The sequence below is a fragment of the Cottoperca gobio genome, chromosome 17 (assembly GCF_900634415.1).
Source record: "Cottoperca gobio chromosome 17, fCotGob3.1, whole genome shotgun sequence".
NCBI lineage: Eukaryota > Metazoa > Chordata > Actinopteri > Perciformes > Bovichtidae > Cottoperca > Cottoperca gobio.
Genome location: NC_041371.1, coordinates 2,053,081 through 2,071,015, shown reverse-complemented (window position 1 = coordinate 2,071,015; position 17,935 = coordinate 2,053,081). Strand labels below are relative to the sequence as shown.

Here is a 17,935-nt window from a genome sequence, read left to right as displayed (position 1 = left end):
ACATATAAACATATAAACATATAACATAAACATAAACATATAAACATAAACATATACACATAAGCATATAAACATATAACCATATAAACATAAACATATAAACATAAACATATAAACATATAAACATATAAACATAAACATATAAACATATAAACATATAACATAAACATATAAACATATAACATATAAACATAAAAATATAAACATATAAACATATACACATGAACATAAACATAAAAACATATAAACATAAACATATACACATAAACACAAAAACATAAACATATACACATAAACATAAAAACATATAAATATATAAACATAAACATATAAACATAAACATATAAACATATAAAAATAAACATATAAACATAAAAATATAAACATATAAACATAAACATAAACATATAAACATATACATATAAACATATAAACATACAAACATAAACATATAAACATATAAACATAAACATAAACATATAAACATATAAAAATAAACATAAACATATAAACATATAAACATAAACATATAAACATAAACATATAAACATATAAACATAAACATATAAACATAAACATAAACATATAAACATAAACATAAACATATAAACAGTTTCTTTACTTTTTGATTTAATCTGCTTACTGAAATAGTACACATTTATTATTTATACTAATTACAACTTAAATGCTAATTTAATTATATTCTCAATTAATATGTTGTTAAAATACAAAAGCTATGAAACACTTATTAGGACTGCATTTAAAAAAATAATTTAATTTACTAAATGTACATTAGTACACACTAAAGACAATAAAAGGATATTCATAGGTACACTAAAAATGCAGCTTAAATTAAATGCAAACTAAATTATATTCATTAGAAATATGCTTTTATATTATATGTAAAAATGACATATAATGAACGGTTTAATCGTGTAATAATCCTGTCACTGCAGAAAGCACCGGCGGCTTGTTTATTTCCACTAAATGAAACCTGCTCTGGAGAATATGTTACGAGCTTTTATCTACGACTGCATCTCTCGGTTTGCAGCAGTCCTAACTATCTCGCATGCAAAATATATACTCTATAAATAAAATGACTTTTAGCTTTGGCTAACAGGCTGAACACTTTCCCTGTCCTCTATGTGTCTGTAGATAAACTGACTGGAATGCCCTTTACGGTTTAATAAGATTCTTCATGTACAGTTAAATGCATTTAGCTATAATGGAGATAAGATGCCATTATCTAATGGTGACAGTAGATAAAAGGCTGCTCCGTTCTCCAAACGTTGTTCTTTTTCCCCTCTGTAATCTGGTTTGTCTGATAAAGCCAGAAGAAATGAGCTGATTGTCAACGTCTTTAGATAAAACATGGTAATTAAAGTACATTAAAGTGGGGAAAAGGTGAACTTGGAGTTGGAACGTAACTTTGTATTTAACGGTTGAAGTTGTGAAATTGTGGAAAACCTTTGTGCTTCGCTGAACTATGAGGAGAAACGTTCGATCAGATCTTAAACACTACAGCGGCTCTGCAGACAGCTGCTTTATTTAACAGTGTCTGGTGGATTTATTGAAAATGAAAGGGCTGTTTTCCTGCCACCGTTGGTTCAACCTGTCTGATACAACGAAGACTCCGCGCCTGCAGCGACAAATAAAAGGAAATCTAATCTATAAGTGGGATTGAGTGCAGCTCAGAGTGGAGGAGAGATGTGCAGGAAGTGAGACAGAAGACTCCAGAGGTGCGCACGACATCACCGTCTGGTTGTTGCTCCTACACACAGTGTGGAGCAGAACACTGTCAGCAGAAGTTGTGTGAGAGCAGCTGAAACTTTCTCTTCCAGACTTATCAACACTCCTTCAGACTAAGACCTTATAGAGCAGCTGTATTAACTAATGACAGAGGAAACCCGCTTTGTTGTGTCTAATTTCTCCACTTATTTCCACAAATGTATGTCCAACATTCATTCTCTTTTAGCTCGGTTTTTGGTCTCCACCTCCGTCAGCTTCTAAACGCTCCACTACGTTCAGTCTCGATCTGTGTCTGTCTGTCCATTACATAACGAGTGTCAGTTTCCAGCTCCTCAAATGTGGATCATGCAGCTTTTCTATGTTTTGCGACGGACTTATTGTTAGTGTTTGTAGTTAAAATGGAGAACGAACGGTAGGGGTCCAGAAGTGGGTCAGTGATGGTTCTGGGGTGAGACAATACGAGATGCTTAAACAACGTCCTAACCACAGGGGGCAGGGCGGCGTGTCGGCTGTCGTTAAGTCTGGTGGTTTTTGTTATGTTGCAGGTTTTGAAGCCGGCTGCATGTCTCCAGTGAGTCGCAGAAAATGTCTGTGACCTCCAGAGACAGCTTTTATCTGTTGTATAAAATATATAAATGCTAGTGAGATATAAGCACTTCTTACATTTTATCTTCTGTAAAATCAAGATTTGTGTTTCAATAATATAATTTTTATAATTTTATTATTTACATTTTTTTTTACTAATCTTTAAATTGTGCCTTGAACATTTTTCAAAATAAAATACCCTGCAGACTATGCAGTTATTCTTTCTGTGCGCCCGGTACCAAATGATGTACAGCCCGGTACTGGTCCACGGGCCGGAGGTTGGGGACCCCTGCTCTGGACATCACATTATATTCACCAGGACTTTACTCGACCATTAAAACCACATTTAATTAGTCTTTAAGGATTAAAAGTACTCGCTAAATAGCCGTGAGGTTACACACTGGATCTCCTGCAGACTCACGTTCCTGTTATCACATTCTTACTGAAAATAGGAACCTGGTGCACGTGTCTGGCTCTGCACGGGCACGCGAGACACTGAGCAGACCGCTCGCTGCCCAGACGCTCCGGAAACGATCAATCTCATGTGACGTTCAAAGACACTTCATCAGGTGGTTTGTCTGAGTGGGCATTTTTGGAGGTGGTTAATTTAAGAGATTACTAAATTGAATTTTTTCCTGTTTTTGTGTTGTGGCTGTAACGTGTGTGACGTGTTATACAGGTAGTGGTAATACAAATGTAATTTACTTTTATTTGTAATATTGATATCCTGTTAATAACACAGTGATGCTGATTGGTACGCAACCTATTTATTCCCTGATAATCAGAGGTGCCGGATTTATTTCAGAAGTGAGTGAGTGAGTGTGAGTGTGTGAGTGTGTGTGTGTGTGTGTGTGTGTGTGAGTGTGTGTGAGTGTGTGTGTGTGTGTGTGTGTGTGTGTGTGTGTGTGTGTGTGTGTGTGTGTGTGTGTGTGTGTGTTATCAACACGTTCTTCCTCTCTCTCTCTCTCTCTCTCTCTCTCTCTCTCTCGCTCTAGTTTTTTCCTTCACCTTCACTTCTTCCTTATAACCAACATTTTCTTTATGCAGTTAGTTAATAAAATCGATTAATTACACAGATAAACATTTTTTTTGGTCAATCCTGGACGTGAGTAATGTTTGAGTCCTGACACTCATAAGACAACTGATCATGTGTACATGATTCTTTACATTTAGTTCAGAGTATTTCTATGTTAAAACCTGAGAGCTGATGTTATAATATTTGTGAAATGGAAACTCTTCTCTCCCAGCTTTCCCATGGCACGTGAATGCTGCACCAGTGTTACAGTGTGAAGATGTTTCTGGACCTGCAGCGAACATCACAGCTGGTTAACAAGTGATGCTCGACACAAGAGGGCGCCTTCATCCTGCTCACCAGGACTTTCATGGAGGATCGTCAGGACGTTTGTTGTGTGTGAGTTTCTGCTCAGTCCTCATATATAGGTGACACTATAATAATAAACAATACATGTACTTTACACCCATGTGTCATCGAAACACCAGCACGCGTTTGTTCGTCTCTCGATGCTTTCTGACTTCTCTCTCTTCTCCAAGCAACCTGCATGCAGCTTTGTAAGAATGTAGAATACAAATGATAAATTATTTCGGTTTGAGCTAGTATTATTTCTAAAGCTTGCAAAAGTAGGCAAACTAGCTGAATAATACATGAGATCAGTTTATTTACGTATTTAGTCAATTTGAGAAAACTGCAAATAAATCTAGTTGCATTTTCAGCCATGAAAGCAGTAATCTGAGTGTATCTTCATAAATCAATAATTAGAAAAATAAAAAGGTTTTCTCTGTTTAAAGTTACAATTCACAGCACTCTGTGTGTCACAGTAGTTTCCTGAAACAGCTGATCACTGTAGTTTTTACCAAACTTTAATCAAACAGGAGGATATAATGCATTTGTTGAGGACTATTTTCAGCAGCGGATTAATCCACATTTGGTGAGTAATTGTGCCAGCACAAAGGTAATAAAATAAATAAATATATATAATAATATTGAGTACAAATTGCAACACTACAGTGTAGAAATACTCTGATACAATAATAATAATAATAATAATAATAATAATAATAATAATAATAATAATAATAATACATTTTATTTGTAAAGCACCTTTCAAAGCTAAAAGCAATCTCAAGGCGCTAAAATGCAGGATTAAAAGTCATGCACCCAAAATGTTACTTTTCACTATGCAAAATGGCCCATTTTAGAATAATGTATGTTATAATTGGATTCAAATTAATAATGCATTAATGTGTTCATCACTTTGATGTAGCAGCTGGTAAAGTAGCCTACAATATTTGCCTCTAAAGAAGCGTACAGTAGCAGAAAAGGAAAATACTCACTTTCCACCACTGTTATTTTGTCATTCTTTGTGGTATTTTTAATGTTATTGATCAGAATCAGATATACTTTATTGATTCCCCTGGCTTAACAGTTGCTCCATTTTAGAATAAAAATAAAAATATATACAAAAATAAAGAACTTATAGCACAAAAAAGTGTGCCTTGTTCTACAATATATAACAACACATTTGTAAGAAATGTGTATATTATATTATATACAATAGTGTAAAAAGTATTAATGCTGAAAATGGAATCTATGATTAAGAGTTTGAATGCTGAATATTATAAATAAGAATAGTAATCGAAATGTACAGCATAAATACAGTATGAGTGTTGCAAGTTATATTTAAGTATAGTCAGTATGGCAGTTTCCATAGGCTATATGTGTGATATAAATTAGATACGATTAATTTAAATTTGTTGTATTAATAAAAAATATGTTTAAAGATTATCTGCTATGTGTCCAATTTGTGACGAAAGAAATAAAAACATGAAATCCACCCGAAAGCTGCCGGTGACTACGCTGCTGCAGCGACAGACTTCATATCCCAGAATCCTTTGCGTCAGGTTTTTTGTTTTTTCCTATTCCGGCTTCCTCCATCCTGTCCGAGCAGACAGAAGGGAAACATATGACTCGTTTGCGGCGTTGAGGCTGAAACCTGCCGACTTAAACCTTGTGAGGGCTCATTCAGAAAACTAAACCCCCCCCTTGAAGAAAGTTTAAAAGGTAAGAACCATAATGGAGACTTTTAAAAACAGTTTTAATACATGACACCAAGCTAACTAGCTAGCTTAGTTAGCTGGTAAACACCTCTGCTGTATTAGGGCACCCTTGGCCAGCTGCACCATGATTGTGTGTTTGCTTTTATTTCACCATCTCCTGTTTGTTATTTGTGCATGTACGCCTGTAAGCAGCTGTAATGTGTGCGCAGGAAGCAGCAGTGGTGCTGTTGTTGTTGTTGGCCTCCTCTGTCTCGGGGTTTCTCCTCCTGCAGCTTTCTCTTTTCTTAATCACACATTTGAAGTTGCAGAGAAAGCCTCATCCAGTGCAGCTCTAATGTGCAGCTCATCCACTGTGGAAGGTGTATTTACTCAAGTACTGTATTAAAGTACAATTGTGAGGTACTTTATTTGAGTATTTTATATATTTTATACTTCCACCTCTACTTGCTCTACTACATTTATATGTCAGCTGTAGTTACTTTGCAGATTTAGATTATTAATACAAAATATAAATCACTTAATAATTTATGATTAAGTGTTAAATCACCCAGTTGCAACATTTAAAGTGATGCACATGTTCTTGTACTTTATTAGTATTTAAATATCATGCTGCTTTCTACTCCTCTACATTTATTTGTCTGCTGTAATTACTTAGATTTAGATTATTAATACAAAATATAAATGACCTAATAAATTATGATGTATATATATTTATATTTATATTTATTATATATATTTATATATATATTTTATGTATATATAATAGGTTTATATATTAGATATATATTGGTATAGTAAGATATTATATATATATAGGAGTGGATATATATATTTTTTATTATATATTTATTTTTATAGATTATTTTTATATATATATAATATATCGTATATATATTTTTTTTTTTTATATATATGTATATATATATATATATATATATATATTTTTTTTTGTATATATATATACACATGAAATAATAATATATAATATAATATCTATATAATAAAATATACTACCTACTACTAGTATTATATTAATAATACATATTGTATAATAATATTACTAATACTAGTTATTATTGTAATAATATTAATAATAATAATAATAATACTTATTGTATAATAAAGTATAGTTATCTAAACCCAATATCTTAAGAATTGTTGGCTTTCTCTCTCTCTGAAACCACATTTAGGGCGTCATAAACACTTTGTTGTGTTTGCACAGTAACACACTTATTTCTCTTTATTATGCACATAAATTGGGGAAAAAGCTGTTTTTGTGGCTGTTCACACGTGGAAGTGGAACTGTAAACTACCTGCTCTGCACCAAGCAGACGACATTCTCGGGCTGTTTTATCTCAGGAGCTCCTGGAGACCAAACCAGAGCTAAGAGGAGAGAATATCCTGACCTACATTCATCACGTGCAGAAGTAACACTCCAGATGAGTGAGTCTGTCTGTGTGTGAGTTCTGTGTCTCCGCTCGAGGAGTTCCTCTTTCTTTTTTGAAGTGGCACCAAATAAATCAATTAATTCAACTTTAAGAAACCTGATCTAATTAATTGCATGTTATTTTAGTTGTCATCAGTCATGTTTAGGAACTGATAGTCCAAGCTCTGGTGTCACAGTAATATCCACAAATATGCTTTTGGTCTTAAATCAGCACAAGATTTAAAGAGCTGCTTCTGCACGACGACGTCTGCATGAGGAACTTTATGTTTCAGTGGAATGCACTAATCCGGAGAAATCCTGTGACCAGTGTGTAAATAAGATTTTAGTTGAGAACAGTGTGAAAGGAATCTAAAGCACACAGATCCGAAAGTACTTTACTTAAAGTCAAGTCGGTTAATAACAGCGAGAGGGAGTGAACAGAGCCCCACTCATGTGCTACAGGCCACCTACAGCTTCAGATGCTGCAGTCAGAGACTCGCAGTGTACTTCCTGTATCTGTCACGCCGTCGTGAGATCTGGTCAAACTTTCAGAATGTTAAATGTGTTTGTTCGCTGTGTAAATATCTAATGTTAGCTAAACTAAATGTTAAAACATTAAAAAGTGTAAGTGAGAGGCTTTCTGAAATGGTATAGTATATATTATATATAATATAAGGTCAAATCTATTGATATGATATAACATATTGTACAGTACAGCAATATAGCACAGCATATATAATAGTATAAGCATAGTATAGGCCAAGTGTAATATATAAATAATAGTGTGTGTGTGTGTGTGTGTGTGTGTGTGTGTGTGTGTGTGTGTGACTTGAGTAATACCTGTTAAATACTTCCCTAAATAAACTGTCAAACAAAAGACGCGTTAAACGTGGAGGTTAGTGTGGCTTTAAAAACTCTCTGGCATGTAAAGAGGAAACTGGTGGAGGATTGTACTTTCAGGGGAAGTTACAGTATATGATTTGACTTGTGGGAGTGCATCTTTAGTTTTAGCTGTTTGATTGTAATAACCTGCTATTCAATGTGGAAATGCACCTTTTCTTTTAAATAACGTATTAACTGCTTCTAACAGAGGTTCTTTAATGGATTTAAAGTCACGTGATGCTGAAAACAAGATGCATTTAAAACATGGAAATCATGAGATTGCGTGTAAGCACACAGCCAGTGACCGTCTCAGAGTTACTTACAGTAAGAGCAAAATATCAATTAGTTTCTCTTCCTTAAAGAAGACGTTATAAACATGTGCTCTGGTCAAAGGTCGTGGCAGCCGCACAATAACAGCACTAGTGTCTGTGTTATGTAACCACACGTTTTACAGTGTTCTTGTCAGGAAGAAGAAGAAGAAGAAGAAGAAGAAGAGTTTAAATGTGTGTTTCTAAGTTACACACAATCAGAACACACGAGTGTTTTTGACCTTTTTGCTTTCTCATGCTTTGTAGATGCAGTGATGACGTCAACCTCCGCAGAGAGACTCCACCTCCACTAAAGCAGCTCTGCTCCGATGACCCGCTTCCTCTGAGTCCACCTTCTGTTGACCAGCGGGTAGGGCCGGCCTTGCTCAGGGCGGGGGGGGGGGGGGGGGGAAGCAGTGGTGGCGGTGGGGGATATGGACAGCCGATGCAGCAGCAGCGCCGATTCGCGGCTGACCGGCAGGGGGGGGTGTTCTATCAACACCACGCCCGTCTCCACACGGATGGAGTCGTACGAAGCCGGAGAGAAGAAAAGTATCTCAGACGTGAGGAGGACCTTCTGCCTCTTCGTGACCTTTGACCTCTTGTTCATCACCTTGCTCTGGATCATAGAGCTCAATGTAAGACGAATACTAATACTACTAATACTAATACTACTATACTAATACTACTAATACTATTACAACTAATACTATTACTACTTATACTATTACTACTAATACTATTATTACTACTAATACTACTAATACTATTACTACTTATACTATTATTACTAATACTATTACTACTAATACTAATACAACTATACTAATACTACTAATACTAATACTATTATTACTACTAATAATACTAATACTATTACTACTTATACTATTATTACTAATACTATTACTACTAATACTAATACAACTATACTAATACTATTACTATTATTACTACTAATACTACTAATACTATTACTACTTATACTATTATTACTAATACTATTACTACTAATACAACTATACTAATACTACTAATACTATTACTACTAATACTATTATTACTACTAATAATACTAATACTATTACTACTTATACTATTATTACTAATACTATTACTACTAATATTAATACTACTAATACTATCTATTACTACTAATACTTTACTACTTATACTATTATTACTAATACTATTACTACTAATATTAATACTACTAATACTATTACTATTACTACTAATACTATTACTACTATTACTACTAATACTAATAATACTATTACTAATAATACTATTACTACTATTACTACTATTACTACTATTACTACTAATACTAATACTACTAATAATACTACTACTAATACTATTACTACTAATACTATTACTACTATTACTACTAATACTAATAATACTATTACTAATAATACTATTACTACTATTACTACTAATACTACTACTAATACTACTAATACTATTATTACTAATACTAATACTACTAATACTATTATTACTAATACTACTACTAATACTATTACTACTAATACTACTAATACTACTACTATTACTACTATTACTACTAATACTACTAATACTATTATTACTAATACTATTACTACTAATACTAATACTACTAATACTATTATTACTAATACTATTACTACTAATACTACTAATTCCCACAATGCTTCAGTTTCAGCCTTGTGTCACTGTGTCCAGTCGCTGTGATCAGTAACTCTGCTGCACAGCGCTGAACTGTTTCAGTCTCGCTGTGACTCTGAACCTGTTGGACTGGAACTCAAATATGTGCTCAAGAATTTCCAGACGTTTTGGAAATGAGCTTAAGCTTCCTCCTTAACTGTAACTCTAAATGTGTTTCAACACGAGACCGCGAGGTGACATGTTACCAAGTACATCCACTAAAGTACACATTTAATCTAATTTACTTGATATGTTTATGCAGCTTTATACTTCTACTCCAGTACATCTCAGAGACAGAATGCTCCTTCTTAATCTAAAGAAAGTCTTTAAAAAGCCTCTTGGATCGGCTGTAAGATGCATCGCCACAAAGCTGAAGAACAGAAGCCGACAGGTGTTTAATATTCAGGAGGACTTGTTTCCTTTTACAACCTCAGATGATAATAAAGAACATTAAAGACGGCGCTGCAGGATCATAGCAGCTTTATACCGTCTTCATGAAGGCAACGTCTTTTCATCTTCAATTCTGCAGCAGTCATTTGTGTAGCATCTACTAAAGTACTGCACTTAAGAACAAATCTGAGGTGCTCTACATGCATATTTCAGAGTTATGCATCCTTATACTTCTACTCCACTACATTTATCTGACAGCTTTAGTTCCTCGTCTTCCTGATGCAAACATGTGATGTGATGTAGGATATGATGCATTGTGCAGATTATAAAGGAGGGAACATGAGCACAACCTTTATACAGCAGTGATATTAATGCAAAACATCATAATGTAACAGTAACACATCACTTTACTGCACAAAACATACTTTTACTTAAAGTATTGTTCTCACTAAACTTGTCAAAGTCTAAACAATAAATCAGATAATCAATAATGAAGATAATCGTTAGTTTAAACAAAGTTCACTTTATTGTTGTGACTTTAGTGAGAGCTGTCAGTCGCCTTAGAATAATAAAATATACGAGTTAAACTAAAGATAAACACACAACATGTCTCTGCTGAGCGGGGAGATTCCAGAGCCAAACAGTTTCAGTAACACGTGTCACTTCCTGCCGTCAGACTTCATTCCTCTCGTACTGACGGCAACAAAGGAGCTGAACGAACCGGATCCAGTCGAGCGACGTCTTCACTTTGCATTCTCACTCCAAAGCTCCTTTTCGTGCCGTGTTTTATGGCCGATGAAAACATAATTCACTTCATGAATGTGTAATAATCATAATATTTATCAGTTATTAGAAGCACATTTCCCAATCCTCCTGTGAAACTATAAATGCAAACAAACGCTCGTGTAAATCCCAATAACTGCCGACATGAAGAGACTTTTTATGGCTGCACGGCAGAGATGAAGTGCATTAAAGAAATATTAATAACTAATAATAAGTGTAAGAACGATGTTTTCCGTGTTCTCATCAGCAGTTTGTGTCTGAACAGGTGAATGGTGGCATTCAGCAGCAGCTGGTTAAAGAAGTCCTGCAGTACGACTACCACGCTTCCTTCTTCGACATCTTTGTAAGTTTCTTACTTTTTTCTGCACATTTAATTTATGTATTGTATTTAATTCTTTTTATTTTATTTTTCTCAATATGACAGAAGTGACGCATTTAGACGGACAAATATGTAAAATAATAATATAATATAGAGGTTGTGATTTTAATTTGGATTTTTAAAGAGTTTATATTTATATCTGTTTAACTAACCAGAGAAAATAAATAAATATATATAGGAAATACATATTTTTACACATATAGCTATTATCTTTATATTATATTTATAATAAGATGTATTAAATATGCGTCTCTGTATCTATTATATTTTGTACTCCGAGACAATATTTATATATTATTATTTATTATTTATATTGATTCCTTTGCATCTTTCTTTATTCCTGAATCTTTCCTTTGAATCTTTCTTTATTCCTGAATCTTTCCTTTGAATCTTTCTTGATTCCTGAATTCCTGAATCTTTCCTTTGAATCTTTCTTTATTCTAATCTTTCCTTTGAATCTTTCTTTATTCCTGAATCTTTCCTTTGAATCTTTCTTGATTCCTGAATCTTTCCTTTGCATCTTTCTTATTCCTGCATCTTTCCTTTGAATGTTTCCTTTGAATCTTTCTTTATTCCTGAATCTTTCCTTTGAATCTTTATTCCTGAATCTTTCCTTTGAATCTTTCTTTATTCCTGCATCTTTCCTTTGCATCTTTCTTTATTCCTGAATCTTTCCTTTGAGTCTTTCTTTATTCCTGAATCTTTCCTTTGAATGTTTCCTTTGAATCGTTCTATATTCCTGCATCTTTCCTTTGAATCTTTCTTTATTCCTGAGTCTTTCCTTTGAATCTTTCTTTATTCCTGCACATTTCCTTTGAATGTTTCCTTTGAATCTTTCTTTATTCGTGAATCTTCCTTTGATCTTTCTTTATTCCTGAATCTTTCCTTTGAATCTTTCTTTATTCCTGAATCTTTCCTTTGAATCTTTCCTTATTCCTGAATCTTTCCCTCTCGTCCTCGCTCCCTCAGCTGCTGGCAGTTTTTAGGTTTGCCGCGCTCATCCTGGCCTACGCCGTCTGTAAGCTCCGTCACTGGTGGGCCATCGCGGTAAGTTTTTATTTTTGAAGTAACTTGACAATATTAGTAATATTATATATTAATAATATAATTATAATATAATATTCGTAGGATTTGGCTTATATTTCTCAGAAACTTCAATTTCAAATATAAATTGTTCACAAAATGTAAAAGTGATATTTCAACACACTGTCGCTCTGTGTGTATGATGTGTGTATGTGATTATTGTCTATCAGTGTTAATATCAAATTACTTTTGCATAAAACACTTTTTTAAATCGTTTATTGGAAGATGTGAATCGATTCAAAATCTTAAAAGATGATTTTTACATGACTCGTTTTTCCTCCACACTAACTGCAAAGCTATGAAGACACCAAGGATTACCTTTTGAATAATGTAACAGTCTCATCTGGTTTATAATTCTACGTTTCATTATAGTGAATTAGCAAAGAGCAGCATGTTCACTGACGGTTTGGAATCTTTTTAATTCCTTTCTATGACGTTATTAATGCAGGCTGTTTCTGTTATTTTGTCCACCTCCTTGTTTAAAAATTAAATTAAATCATTAACAGGAAAGCAGAACATTTGCAGATTTTCTGTGGAAATATTAGAAATGATTTCCTGATTATGAGAAAACTGAAATACTTTTGCTTAGATTACAAAAGAACGAGTTAATCACATGCGTACCTCTCTGCTGCGTATGGAAACAAAGGTTATATAAAAACATGTGATAATAACTCCTGAATAATCTGTGAGATAATAAATGTCTGTTTGCACAGATCACCACTGCAGTCAGCTGCGCTTTCTTGATTGTTAAAGTCATTTTATCAAAGGTAAGAGTCATAGTCCTCATTATTTACTGCTGTTATCCTTATTTTATTATAAATGTCCCAAATATATATTTATTAACATTATTAATATCACTAATACGTCTTAATAAGGATTTTATTTTGTGATTGGAGGTGATTCTTTTGTATAAATACACATTTGTTGATTTAATATCAAAAACTCAAACTTAATAAAAAGGTGTGTGTGTGTGTGTGTGTGTCTGTGTGTGTGTGTGTAGCTGCTGTCCCAGGGGGCCTTTGGGTACCTGCTGCCCATCATCTCCTTCGTGTTGGCCTGGATAGAAACATGGCTGCTGGACTTCAAGGTCCTGCCTCAGGAGGCCGAAGACGAAAACAGTGAGTCACAGCCCTTCAGTCTGTTAATAATCCACTATTATTATTTTTTAAATTATATGTTTTTAATTATTTTTTATATATATATATATATATATATATATATATATATATCTTTTTTAATTACATTTATTTTATATATATTTTTTTTTATTATATATATTTTTGGTTGTTATGGCAGATGAAAACATAATTCACTTTATGAAATAAAAGGTTAAATCTTGCTTTAGCTGAAAAGCTGTCGAAGTGTAATGATCATAATATTTAAAGCACTTTTCTATCAGTTATCAGAAGCAGGTAAATCTTTCTATTTCTGATGCAACAAATGTTGTTTCTGTGACTTGCATTACTACGACTAGTACTCGTCCTGCAGATATAATTAGCACCATTAATACTACAGTGTGTCCCCCCCCCTGTGTGTTCCAGGATATCAGTGCATCATGGACGCCACCGAGCGAGCTCCTCTCATGTGTCAGGGTCCGTTATCTGACGGGCAGTTCTACTCTCCACCAGAGTCTGTGGCAGGTCAGTCCCAAACATCTCACACTCCACCTCACACTTGTGTTACTGCTTCACAAGCTGCGGACAGGAAGTGTGTGTTAATACTTCTCAGAGCCTTTAAAGTGTTTGAAGTCTATATATTTATCCAGGTTTCTTTCTGCCTCCACAAAAACTATGACGACGTATGAAAACTAACAAGTTTCTTAAAGACAACAATACGTATGTAATATCATTTGTACTTGCATTAACATAAAACTTTTATCCAGTTTTAAGCCACATTTTTATGATACATTTTTAATTTCTTGGTTGTTTTTAACTCTTATAACTTTTAGTGGATATTAAGTTATCAGAGAAACAAGCTGCGCTAACGTTAGCCTTTAGCTCGTAGCCCCTCCGTCCAGTGTCCACCGACAAAACACACATTTTTGAAGTGAAACTGCTTTATTCAGTGTTTTTACTGGTTTTATTCACCGGGTCCTTTTGTTGTGTAGAGGAGGAAACCTCTGGACATAATTCGGCTCCTGGCAAAAACCTAAAATCCCCCCCCCCCCCCCCCCAAAAAAAAGTGCAATGACAAACTCCCATAATCCCCTCCACCACCAAACTAAAACAAGAAAATGACAGCTTGTACGTTTAGGTAATGTTATACGTCTTTCTCTCTGGTGTCCAGACTCTGACGAGGAGCTGGATGATAAACATGATCCAGAGAAAGCGCTCATTGAGGTGACCTAGCAGGTAAAGGTGTGACGCGCCCTTCAAATCTGAATCTTCACTCAAATCACGAACCTCGTTTTGACCATTCTCCGGTTCTTTGTTCCCCTCAGGGTCTCCGCTTCTGAAGGTGTGCTACCGAGAGAAACTTCTGCCTTACACATTCTGCCATGTTCCTTTTTATTTGCCTCAAAGAAGTGTTTGTATATTCATACCCACGAATGCACCCGTGTCTCTGATATCAGCCGTCTGCATGTGCACCTGGGAGAAGAAGTGCCGCTTATAAAGCCTGTAATAACTTCTTCCCTCACATTTAATGTACTCTGGTGCTTCAAGGACAATTCATACACACAATTGCACATGAGATTTAAATGGAAATATAATCAGTTTCAGTATCAGACCATAATTCAACAGTTTTCTTCTCTAATGTATTAATGTCATACTTCCAAAAATCATATTTGCTTTAATGTGTTTCACATGTTCGGTTTGAAGCGACTGTGAAGGAGAATAAGCTCCGCAGACTCTGCAGACAGAAGGATTTGTTCAGTGTTGAGCTTTTGGGATCTTGTTTGTAGCAAATGAGATTTGACTTAGAAACTAAAATGAGCCAAAACTGTGCAGCACGTAAACGTGAAGGACGGCCGCTCGTAGAACGCTGCTACTGGACAGTCGATGCTCCGTGTGAGATGTAGATATCTTCATGCATGCCTTGCAAGCCGAGTGATTTTGTTTTTATGGAAAGGTTGTCTGGAAAATATCATTAAAATTAAAATGTGAAAACTTGTGCACTTTATTATATATATATTATATATATATTATATATATATTGTTTCTTCATGTTTTAAAAGCATCACAACTTAAAGTACTCATTAATATATTATTTAATCATGTGTTCATCACTAACATTTAATGTCAGCTGGAGCTCATTATATACCGATTTAATACAGAATATATTATGAATTTCTATATTTTATTATAGTATATTTTATAACATACAATACTATCACGTAATTATTTTAATATTAGTGATTCTTAGTTACTATAAATAACGAGGCTTCCTCACTTTGAATAAACACAAACAGCAGATTCTGTAATACCGTTTTATTATTTCACATCTTTGACAGCAGTCGAGTATCCAAGGCGTCTGAACAGTGTGTGCACGTGCACGTGCGTGTGCACGTGCGTGTGCACGTCAGCGAAGCCTTTCAGTCAAGTCTTTTTGAAATAAATACAACACTGATTTTATTTTTATTAAAGAAAGTCAACAGAATATTCTAACCTACACCTGCCTGAAGGAGCTCAAACAGACTGTCGCCACATCACTACACGAAACTACTGCACGACACGAGGAGGGAAGCGACTCCTTCGTCCCGAAGAAGAGGAGGAGGATTGAAGAGGAGCGACGCAGGAAAGTCCCGCGCTGGTGTCCACACGTCACCGAGTCAGAAACGAGAGGATGAAATACTGAGACCACCTGCATGAAGCGTTTTATTCAGGAGACTTTAAAAGCTCTTTAAACAAATGATGTATTTAATAAAACAAATAAAGGTTTTTGTTTATTGATGGAGAAAAACATGACGAGAGTTAATGTAGGAGTTTATAAACCAATAGTTAGTGTCTCATTATTTAACTTTATTCAAAGAGTTCGGCCGCTAACGAAGCGTTCGTTATTTTACTTCCTTTATCCACACACACACACACACACACACACACACACACACACACACACACACACACACACACACACACACACACACACGTCACTCTGTTTTAAAGACTTTTACGAAATCCTAAAAGAATAAAGAACAAAAGATGGAAACACAAAACATTTTAAACACATAATAGAACTTTAATTTATTTTTATTTAAATGGACTTAACTTTAAATTAATAGGACTGTGTTGCATTTCTTTAATGATCTTTAATCTGAAACTAAATCTAAACTAATGTTATTTTAGACTTTTAGACAAAGCTCCTGTACAGATAAATGTGTTTTATACTCAATTAATCTGCAAATTATTTTAATAAATCAATTAATTGTAATATTATCAAACACCAGAATCATGTTGATTTATTGTTTTTCTTCAAATAATTAATATATGTAACAATTAATTGTGAAAACAAGTGTTGGAGTAATAAATCAACACGTTTATATTGCTCCAAAGGTTTCAAGTATTATTAAGCATTTTATTAACGGTTTATAACGCACTATAATGTAGTTTTAAAAAGTGTTTATTAATGTGTTTGATTAAAAATGTGTTAGATGTTTCAGTAAAGCGTCACTCCAGATTAAATCTTCTTTTCAGGGTTTCAGAAATGTTTTTAAAACGCAGGTTGTGGTAACAAACGACCCGCTGAGGTGAAACTTTTAGTTTATGCAACAACAGAAAAGAAAGATTTGTCTGCTTTCCAAGTCAAATGATTGCAAATGTAATATTCTGCGGTTTTGGACTGATGGTCGGACAAAAACAAAAGACATTTTTAAAAAGACAAACTTCAGTTTTAGGACATTGTAACATTTTTCTCCATTTTCTGACATTTTATACACAAAACTATTTCACCATTAATCGCACAGAAAATGACGAGCAGATGAATTAATGGTAAACATAGTGAACCATCTTCACGTGAACTCAAACGCTTCAAATGTAAAAAATACTGATTGCTTGGGACACAAGTTGCATGTAAACCAGCAAATTAAGTTGTTAAAACACTGTTTTGGTTGTTTTTTATCTCTCTTGTACTTCCTGTCTCTACATGCTGTTCCATATGTCGCCAGCAGGTGTCCTCAGAGGACAGGTGATGCTGTAACACCGTCATGAGGAAATATACATGCTGTTCCATATGTCGCCAGCAGGTGTCCTCAGAGGACAGGTGATGCTGTAACACCATCATGAGGAAATATACATGCTGTTCCATATGTCGCCAGCAGGGGTCCTCAGAGGACAGGTGATGCTGTAACACCATCATGAGGAAATATACATGCTGTTCCATATGTCGCCAGCAGGGGTCCTCAGAGGACAGGTGATGCTGTAACACCGTCATGAGGAAATATACATGCTGTTCCATATGTCGCCAGCAGGGGTCCTCAGAGGACAGGTGATGCTGTAACACCGTCATGAGCAAAGAGGAAATAATACTGCTGAAGAGTTTTGCTTCGGACTAACACTTTAAAATGTCACCTTCATAAATGTTCATCCTCCAACCACAGTGGAGACAAATCATCGCCATAATAATCTTTATTCTTATTAGTAACTA

The 17,935-nt window shown here is 34.4% G+C and overlaps 1 protein-coding gene across 1 annotated transcript; it reads left to right on the top strand.

Moving 5' to 3' along the window:
* Window positions 1–5,254: 5,254 nt before the first annotated feature.
* stard3nl (STARD3 N-terminal like) lies at window positions 5,255–16,241 on the top strand. The gene is made up of 9 exons (XM_029454062.1): window positions 5,255–5,413; window positions 8,293–8,663; window positions 11,159–11,236; window positions 12,242–12,319; window positions 13,069–13,122; window positions 13,356–13,473; window positions 13,897–13,995; window positions 14,642–14,706; window positions 14,796–16,241. Exons 2-8 carry the CDS (start codon window positions 8,460–8,462, stop codon window positions 14,701–14,703), a joined length of 693 nt encoding a protein of 230 aa, XP_029309922.1. The 5' UTR covers window positions 5,255–5,413; window positions 8,293–8,459; the 3' UTR covers window positions 14,704–14,706; window positions 14,796–16,241.
* The last annotated feature ends 1,694 nt before the right edge of the window (window positions 16,242–17,935 follow it).

Bases quoted from the DNA above. Each gene is read 5' to 3' on its own strand.
- stard3nl (XM_029454062.1), top strand. From the start codon at position 8,460: ATGGACAGCCGATGCAGCAGCAGCGCCGATTCGCGGCTGACCGGCAGG. The intron at 12,320-13,068 runs GTAAGTTTTTAT...CTGTTTGCACAG, and splicing joins GTCACTGGTGGGCCATCGCG to ATCACCACTGCAGTCAGCTG. The intron at 13,123-13,355 runs GTAAGAGTCATA...GTGTGTGTGTAG, and splicing joins TTAAAGTCATTTTATCAAAG to CTGCTGTCCCAGGGGGCCTT.